This window comes from Notothenia coriiceps, unplaced genomic scaffold (assembly GCF_000735185.1).
Source record: "Notothenia coriiceps isolate Sejong01 unplaced genomic scaffold, NC01 NC01_scaffold00011606, whole genome shotgun sequence".
Classification (NCBI taxonomy): Eukaryota; Metazoa; Chordata; class Actinopteri; order Perciformes; family Nototheniidae; genus Notothenia; species Notothenia coriiceps.
The window spans coordinates 112,551-122,362 of NW_011344307.1; the positions used below are offsets into that span (position 1 = coordinate 112,551).

Genomic DNA, 9,812 nt, shown 5'->3' on the forward strand with positions numbered 1-9,812 from the left:
GGAGTAGGTTAGATAAGAGTCCCCCTGGGTGTGGGTGTGCGTGTGCGTGTGTGTGTGTGTGTGTGTGTGTGTGTGTGTGTGTGTGTGTGTGTGTGTGTGCGTGCGTGTGTGTAGGGGGAGGGGGATGCAGTAACTATGGCCTACTTCCTTTAAACTAACACCTTCCCTACACACACGCACGCACACACACACACACACACACACACACACACACANCCCGTGTTCTGCTTGAAAGCAAGTACCTGCCTCCTGCAAACTGACCAAACAAACGCTTCAACTTGTACAATTTTGAATCTGTATTTTTGAATATGGATCTTAAGTTGGCGTGACGTTGAAGCAGGCTGTAGTTCGTTTATATTATCACGTTAGCATTTTGCAAGTAGGGTAGACATGTGGATATTATCCGGCTGAACAAAACGTGATCCGTCTCTTAAATGTGTGTCAACCACAGACCTTATTTCGAGCTATTTTCCAAAATCCTATGCCGAAGTTGCATTGCGTTTTAGTCGAAGGAACCAGAAGGAGTTTACTTCCGGGTTTTAGGACGCCACTGTGGCACTCTATTTTGTGGAAGAATAATGCCTTGTCTCCTAAACACGCAAACTTGCTGAATAAAGCCGTTAAAAACATAAGGAAGCTATTTCAGGTTAGTAATCAGCATTTCTTTGACACTGTTGGGCTTTAATCAATGTTTGTTTAGCTTGTTTATTTTATAACTTAATATACAGACATACAATGACTAAAACCCTTCATCTAGGTGAAATATAGAGTTTAAAACGACCAAAAAAGGTGTATCATAACGTGGCTTAAAATTGGATGAAAAGTGCATTCATGACTTATGACAGACAGTAGGGGCTTGGACTGTGGGTTGCCAGTTCAAATCCCCGACCAGACCTAAATATGGAGTGTGGACTCCTACTTGGAAAGGTCCCAGTTCACCTCCTGGGCCCTGCCCTTGTGCCCTTGAGCAAGGCACCGGACAATTACTAGGATGGGTTAAATGCAGAGAACACATTTCACTGTGTGTGTTGTGTTGAGATCTTCATATTAGGTTGAATAATTAAAACGAAAGTTAGTTATAATCAAATATAGTCAATTATATTCTTGTATAAACCACAATGAAAATGCTTCATATTTTATGATTTTCTATATTTACAGTATAAACAAAACACAAGTGGTTTGTTAAATTGAGTGTGTAAATACATTGAGGCCCCAAAAAGGTGGTTATGTCATAGCCGAGAATAATATTTTGCAAGTCCTGCAGAGTAGTGGTCATGACCTTTTTACACAAACATGGGAAGGTGTGTCTTATGCCATAGCATATGTCTGGTCATGTCCAGTCCTGTACATCAGAGGCCATGCCCAGTTTCCACAAATATGGGTATGGAGGAGGTGTCTTTAGGTTTTTCTGTCCTGTTTTTGAGCATAAAGACACTGGCAGAGAGGGAGCAAACTGAAGAGGGGGGGGGGGTTTCCCCTGGTATACTCTCTCCCGGTAAAGCTCTTTCCCTGGAGAGCTGGGTTTTTGCTCTCGGTAAGGTTCTCTCAAACTTGGTAAATACCTCTCGAATTCCTTTGTTGAATGCGGAATGAATTTCTTGTTTGAATGAGCAGAATGAATTGATGTGTGTTTGTGAATGTTAGTCTCCCGCCACCTGCGAGGAAATGTCCTCCGAATTCATGCGGAAATAGGTACGTGTTTGTGAATGGTAGTCTCCCGCCACCTCTGAGGAAAGGTCCTCCGAATTCATGCGGAAATAGGTATGTGTTTGTGAATGTTAGTCTCCCACCACCTGTGAGGAAAGGTCCTCCGAATTCATGCGGAAATAGGTATGTGTTTGTGAATGTTAGTCTCCCACCACCTGTGAGGAAAGGTCCTCCGAATTCATGCGGAAATAGGTACAGTATGTGTTTGTGAATGTTAGTCTCACGCCACCTGTGAGGAAAGGTGCTTTTTATTATCAACGGTTGTTTATGAGGAGATGCCTCTAAATTCTATCGGGAGATTTAAATATCACAACTGAATTGGGCAGTTGAAGTTACAATTTAATGTAATCAATTTAAAACTGTGAATTGAGGTTTCATGTTAGAGCATGACCACAACATGATATGTTTTGTAGGATTGTCATGTTGTAACGAGAGAAGATAGAAACCCTGAATAAGTGTGGACCAATTATTCTTCAAATAAACTGATCCCACCTTTTGGATTGGGACAACTTCAAAGGCATCTGCGCTCTCCTCTCATGCTTAAAAGGTAAGATTGCACACTGCCACACTCACACTTAGGTAGGGCCACACCTCATTTACTGATATCAAAATCCTTCGGGATCGCTTAAACAGATTTAGCGGGTCGTCTGCATTGAAACAGCAGTTAATTGAACCTGGTTCTTCAGGAGTTAATAGAGGTGAGATCTTGCTGACGTTGGTAGATCTGAGCCAAGCAGTAAACTTACATAGACTCAATAACTTCTGTTAGGTCAATTAGTAGGTCTGAGTAATTTGCCGGAATAAATGATCAGCCCTCCCGACTCCAACACCATCCAACCAACAACAACCTGCTCTAACCGACACAGTAAGCCATGGCCCTCAGTGAATAGCAAGTGCCTGTACTATACATATTTATAAAGTATGTATGCACACTCGCCCCTGTTCTCCCTGTTACATCCCCTCCATGCCGTTTATCCGTGTTTCTCATACCTTCAGCCATACTAATCCTCTCCTAGAGACTTTGTAAATAGAAATTTGCTGTAAGCAGTTGAATGGGCTTTACATGCCGCTGCCTTCAGAGCAGACCATTGTACTCCCTTCTGTCTCCCTCTGAATTTAGCCCTGCAGGGACCAGATCAGTGTGTATTTAATTAAAGCAGGAGTAATGCACTAGGTGGCTAGATAATCCTGTTTTAATCCTGATACCCCCTCAGCTAATAATTATAATACAGTTTCATCAAAAGGGGTGTTATCTTTCCATTATTTTTGTTCTTTGCTCCCTGTTGCTTCCTCTCCAACCATTTTTCTACGCACTCCTATTTGCTTTCCGTCCTCCATTCCCAACCTCTTAATCTATCTTTCTCCCCTCTGTCAGTGTCGGTCCCGCCCTTTTTTATGTTCAAGGTCCAAGCCCTTTCAGCATTAATGATACAATGCAGTGCCATCAGTTTTAAATGAAATTTGAATTGTTTTTCGTCAGCTTGCCTTGATGTGATCAACACACTCACTCACACACTAATTTGTCTTGTCTAATCTGTAATATTAATATGATGTATGAATGAACTTGAATGATAGATTTAAAACAAAAACAAATGTTTCTCACAACTGGGATATTCATCTCACAACCGGCCCCCACTCACTCTCCATACTCTCTCGTCCCAATTAAGCACAATAAGAAGACAGGCTGGAAGATTATGGGGAAACTCATTCCCAAGTGGCATGCCTCAGTTGGTGAGGCTGTATACGACAGATGCTGATTGTAACGCTCATTCATCCTAACCAGCACTTATGCAATTAGGAAGTTGTGGGCAGTCAAGTGAACTAAAAACATTGCTTTCATATCAGTTTTGCATATTGCAGATAGGGTGTTTTTTTTTTTAGAGAAAGAGAACAATTAACAACGGTTGTTATTACCGAATATATGTTCCAGATAGAAGAAGTTGAAATACAGCCCCAAATTAGAATAAATAATGTAAATTAAGTAATAGGCTGACTGGTCTACTTTTCAGCCCCACTCAGGCCTAAAGGCAAACCTTTCCTTTTCCCTTGTAAAGCTCTTATTTGCAGGCTCTGTGAGTCAGAGTAGTAATTCTGCTGCATGGCAGAGCACATGCTGAGGAAGCAGCCTTGTACAGTCAATTTCCGACACCTCTTGTATTTCAAATTAATTTGAATTCGGATGGCTCACAAATTAATTCAAGCACAGCTATGCTTTATAAGCAATACATGGATGGATGGATGCATTGAATGATTTATTTATATAAAGGCTACAGAGCAGACAACGTACCCATTTATGGGAGGATTTTGAATTAAGCCTTACTAAAAAAGTGATAATGACCCATGAGAAGCAATCATGTGGCGTAAATTGGCCTGAGGTTTGAAGAAGGCAGATGTGTGACTTGGCTGTTATAGAAGAGTAGACCAGCACATGGCGCTGTTACCCTATACAGCCTGCACAATCTGCTGTGCGCCTTGCTTTACCGAAACGTTGTCATTAATTTGAAATATTTGAAGGAAGGGGGGCAATTTCAAAGATAAACATGGTTTCACTTCAACCTGAAGGAATATTATATTTCAGTTTCTAGAGATTGTAATATATTATTTAATAAAAAAATAATTACCAACTAAAATCATTTTTTCAAGTGGCACTTCTACTTCATTATTTACCGTAACCATTCATCGTTTTAGGTGGAATTCTCGCGATATTTGATGTAGCTGAAAATCCTAGGAGCAGAGCAGGGAACTTGACATGTCAACAAAACAGATACATTATCACCACACAGGTAACATTACACGTTGTTTTATGTGCTATGAAATAAATATGACAACTCACTGCGGAGTTGAGTTTCACGTTGTTCCGGGATAGTCAAACGACACACAGAAAGAAACCGAGCTGAAGTGCCGTGTGTAGAGTGACTGTCCACTTAGCTTTGCTGTCAACCACTCCACGTTAACATGGTAGCTAATTATCCCGTTATCACACTGAATGCTTTGGGTGTGGTACTGACAACATATTACAGACAGTACTGATGTAAAGACTCGCTTAACTGTTTCTGAAACCCCGCTACATAACTTATATTTCCGGCTATATCGTTAGCTCAGAGACTTTGTCAGTGTTGAATCTGTTTAGCTAGACAGCGCATCGTTTTTAATGATTTGTGACAGCTGTTACACTTGAGAGATGTAGCCTACTGCATTTCCTGAGTGTAAATGATGTTAAACATCATAACTATACCATTAGGCTATGTCTTTGTTTATATATGTTGTATCGCTACTTTAACTACTTGCATAACAGTTGATTAATTCGAATTGAGTGTATATCTGTTGAAGGCAAATTCATATTGTTTTATACGTCCCTATATTTAACGTTTGCTGTATTTATTAATATTTGCCTTTTTACATACTTTTCTATGCATATTGTATGATCATTGTTGGAAAGAGCCTGAGAAATAAGTTAGCCTCTTCATTGCCAATAACTGATACTCTCTAATTGTTGTCATTATGAAAATAATGAACTTCAACTTGTCTACATATACAAGCTAAATGATGCCACTATCATTATACAATAATTTGGGCAGTTGCCACGTTATTCAGATATTTGCCTGTAAAACAAATATAAGGGGGCACAAATAAAGTGTGGTTGTTTATGTAAATGCATCCACATTTCTAACTTCAGGGGCAACAATTCCCCTGTGAAAAAGACAATTTATTATGTGACTTCTGTTTTCATTTTAGACACTGATTTCATATTAAGGACAGTGAATTCTGTGACTCATCTTCTACTTTCTCCTTCCTCATCTACATTCTCCTCTTCTTCCCCTGTGTTCAACCCTTCATGTAGGCATGTAATGGTGTGGAGGTGTGGAATAGCCTGACAGGTAACCTCACCTGGACCTAGATCCTCCACCAGGATCTTCACCTGCTCTATGACAACCCCTCCGCTAGTGTCGCCTTTTGGCGGGCAGCCCCCCCCGCCCCAGCTGCAGCAGCAGGCCCAGGCAGCACGGGATGTCAACACGGCCTCGCTGTGTCGCATTGGGCAGGAGACGGTCCAAGACATTGTCCTCAGGACCATGGAGATCTTCCAGCTCCTCAGGAACATGCAGGTCTCTCTCTCTCACTTTGCTTGAATTCCTGTCAAATGTGGTTGCAGCCCCCCTTCAGATCACAATTTGCTCTCCTTCTGCCTTTCATGTTATTTGCCTTTTTCTGCCAAAGCTTCAAAACCCTTAATGCCCTTATTGCAATAGCATGGGAGAAGTAATAAACGGAGACATGTTGACACATTGTTAACATAAAAAATTAAACAGCAGAATGTAATCACAAAAAGCAAAACAGTAAGCATAAAAAAATATAAAACAAGATCCAAAATAACGTAATAATAGGTCTTATGGTTACAAGACAGAGCGCTATTATGCAAATAACAAAACAGCTGTCATTCAGGAAGGCAATTCTTTGATGTGTTTGGATGCAGGATTATAAAACAAGTCAGTGCACGCAGAGTGAATAGTAAAAGGAAAGCTGTTTACAAAGGCGAGACATCAGTACAGCCAAACCGCCAGAAGCTTAATCAGCTCTTTGTAAACTTGGGATCAGCTCCCAAGTGGATTTATGGGACAGAAGAGAGTATCAATTTCTTGTAATTTGGTCCTTATATGGATTGTTAAATAAACAAAGAAGTCCAAATGATGTGTAATTTAGAAGAAATGAAAATCAGAATGCAGAATTCTGCTGAGGCTCAGATTTAAATAGCTTGAAGAAAAAACACATTATTGTAATTTGTACAACCTCTATTCTACCAGGGATGTCATTAATAACACATTCTTATTCACAATAGCAGCCTTTCGTTTTGGCAGTTACAAAATATATTTTGGCGAAAGATAAAAAAAACAATTAATTAAAACATGGTCACTGTCACAAATAACACGTTAGTAATAAGTTGAGAGCCTGATGATGAGGGCTTCAGAGTTTAACGGCATCCAATACATATTCATTGAAGCCAGATATTTGTAATAAAATGTTGGCTGAGCAATGCATATTTCCCAACAGGAGTTGTTTGACCAGTGTTGTCAACTTGCTAATGATAGGAAATCCACACTAGCTAAACAAGAGTTTTTTCTCCTTGGTATTCAGTGATTTCTCTTGGTTGAAGGATTACTACTTTCTATTTATATTGTCAGAATGTGACATTGTGCTATCTTATATAACAGAGTGTCCGCGGGGTCTTAAAAAGTATTAAAAGTTGATAAATCGATTTAGCGAAAATTAAGGCTATTAAAAAGTATTAAACGGCATTTTCCAAGGTATTACATTTTGTAGATTGTTTTCAATAAGTATATAAATGGTCCAAAGAGGTTGTATTCTACAGTCTGCCTGAATGTAATCATTGCGTAGGTGTGTAGTGTGATTCTGTGTAGTTTATTTATGGCATCCCGTTGGATTTGACATCATCTGAACAGGACATCGCGCGCTCACACTGCTTGATAGCGCACGAAGGTCCGTTTACGCCGGTTGTTAAACAACATCGTTGTGGGGAAATGCAAGTTTGCGTCCAAATGGTTGGAAAATAAGGAGGAAGGACAATCAATACTGTATATAGTCAATGTGAGGTGAAGTGTGTCGCCAATGTAACTGGTTAAAACTCAAAGTGGCGATGAGGTCTTAAAAAAGGTCTTAAAATATATTACATTTGACTTCAGGATTCCTGCAATACCCTGTATAAAGATCCACAATCAAGGCCACAAACTAACTTTACGTTGCATATATTCATACGTTGTTAGAGAAACGTATCTTTTGGAATGGTGGAAAGTTGCAGGAGTGACGTAAAAAATGAAGCTATTGGACCTTTTGCGTATTATATTCAGGATAATGGAAGTATTTTTTATCAGTTCACATGTAGTTCAGCTCTGACGGTGTCCTGAAGGCGAGGTCAGCATGAGTTCATCATAAATGTGCGCGCTCCTCCTTAACCTTGTTAAAATCAGAGACGCGCCAACAAGCTCGCCTCCGCCACAGAATACACAAACAGCATTGTTGTGACTTTTTTTGATCGCAGGCTGCCTTTATACAAAAATTCTTCATTTCTCTTCTCTTCCCTGCCTCTCTCCCTCTGTCCGTCTGTCTCCCTGCTGTTTCTCTGACTCTGTCTTCTCTTTGCTTTCCCTGAAGGCAGGCTTCTTTCATGTTATGTAGGGTGTTTATAATCAGACAATGTTGCCCCAAAGGCTTCCGTTGTAGTTAGAAGACAATGATGCCGCCTCAATATGAGACTTGGTGAAACATTTAAAAGTGTATCAACTAAAGCATTTAGTATTTGATGTAGCTGAGTTGTTTTTGTGATTTTATTTTTATTATGAAAACCACTTACCATATTGTTGCGGCATGTGGCGCAGTGGGTTGTGCGTAGTTTCAAACCCCACTCCAGTCAGCATGTCGTTGTGTCCCTGAGACACTTCACCCCAAATTGCTCCTGTGGGGATTGTCCACAGTACTGAGTATGTAAGCCGCTTTGGATTAAAGCGTCTAACAAGCAACATGTCATGTAAAAAATGTAATGTTGCATAAACACTGATATTTACTGCATGTTTAAGACTGGTTGCTCTTAAGTAAGAATACATGTATTTTCATTCAGTGAACGTTCATCTTCCCTGCATAAGAGCACTGCTTCTAATGAGATATTACCAGTTAGGGGAACAACAGAGGATTGGAAGTGCATTTGGCAGTCAGGAGGGATCAATGACTGTTTCTTTTTATTAGCTCAAGCTCAATTGTTGCGTTGTGCTTTGCTTAACACATCGTTTTCCTCTGTGGTGATCCTCAGCTGCCTAATGGAGTCACTTACCAACCCAACACTCACCAGGACCGGCTGGGGAAGCTCCAGGAACATCTCCGGATGCTCTCTGTGCTGTTCCGCAAGCTGCGCCTCGTCTACGACAAATGCAACGAAAACTGTGCCGGGATGGAATCTATTCCTCCAGAGGTGAGACATTGAGACACTGGTAACATTTGACCTAATTTTCTCATATCGATTTGATTAGATGGCAATTGTATGTTGCCAGTTTGAATACAGGTAATATTTTGGATACTGAAGTTTCATTGAGAGTTCTAAAGTCAAAGACTCATGTTTAATGTCAGTTGTTTTCGTTGTGCTAATGTTTTGTTCTTTAGGCATGGTTAGGCAGCATTGGGCAAAAAAGCCATTATAAACTTTGAGCATATTGTGATTCAAATGGCACACCAGGTTAGGCCTTATTAATAGAAAAAGGCAAAAAAAACAAAAGCCAGAATTTGAAAGTACCTCATCCTGCAGTTCCCCCCCCTCTCTCCATGCGCTTCATACGGTAACCAGCTAAACTATTAGCTTGAAACATGTTATTTTAATTGACATTTAATTACATACTTAGCTTTGATTGTAACTGAATTGATTTGTTTTAACAGGGTAGGTTGGCAGAGCAAACTGTCCATGTCCTGTTAATAGTTTAGCAGAATAATATTAATATAGTATCAAGAACAGACGGCGTCAACAAATACGACTTTGATCTGACAGTTAACGAGATTCATGCTCAGCGAGGACAATACCAGACAGGCGGAGAACATGCTGTATAACAGAAAGTTATGTAACTTCTGGTGGTTAGATAAGTTAGATTTGAATCCTACCTCACATAACCTGGAATCGAGTTAGAGTTGTAATGCATACACCTACTGCACTTAGTTCTTACTGGATGTGGTTGCAATTGCTTTTGCGTAGTGCTGGAACTTTTATTTAGACGTGATTGATTGATCCTTCCAGATGCGAAAAACGTTGAGTCGTGCTGTATAAGATTGTCAGGATTTTTGTTTGGTGAGCTTGCTTTCAGCCACTGCCTCATATAGCCCAGCTTTTCACAGACACTGCCTGCTGAATTAGGAAGGTGTTAGTTTAAAGGAAGTAGGCCATAGTTACTGCATCCCCCTCCCCCTACACACACACACACACACACACACGCACACGCACACCCACACCCAGGGGGACTCTTATCTAACCTACTCCCTCTAGGTCTGTCTCTTTTCTCCGCTCGCAGCAGATTCATTGGTCGCTTCAGGTGAGTCTCCAGGGTCTCTTTACC

At 40.4% G+C, this 9,812-nt stretch overlaps 2 protein-coding genes across 2 annotated transcripts in view; one reads left to right on the forward strand and one right to left on the reverse strand.

Annotated features, from left to right (window-relative positions):
- The window catches only part of LOC104946866 (exostosin-1b-like), a 13,268-nt gene extending 11,517 nt beyond the window's left edge, over positions 1 to 1,751 (reverse strand). The window contains exon 1 of the mRNA XM_010772764.1: positions 1,656 to 1,751. Within this exon, the coding sequence (XP_010771066.1) occupies positions 1,656 to 1,751 (96 nt within the window). The remainder of the gene's footprint in view (positions 1 to 1,655) is intronic.
- A 2,655-nt stretch (positions 1,752 to 4,406) lies between these two features.
- Positions 4,407 to 8,686, forward strand: med30 (mediator complex subunit 30; the record flags this gene model as incomplete). Its single annotated transcript, XM_010772765.1, has 3 exons — positions 4,407 to 4,490; positions 5,549 to 5,813; positions 8,528 to 8,686. Coding segments are annotated over exons 2-3 (339 nt in total), but the record flags the coding sequence as incomplete, so codon positions are not given.
- Between the last annotated feature and the right edge of the window lie 1,126 nt (positions 8,687 to 9,812).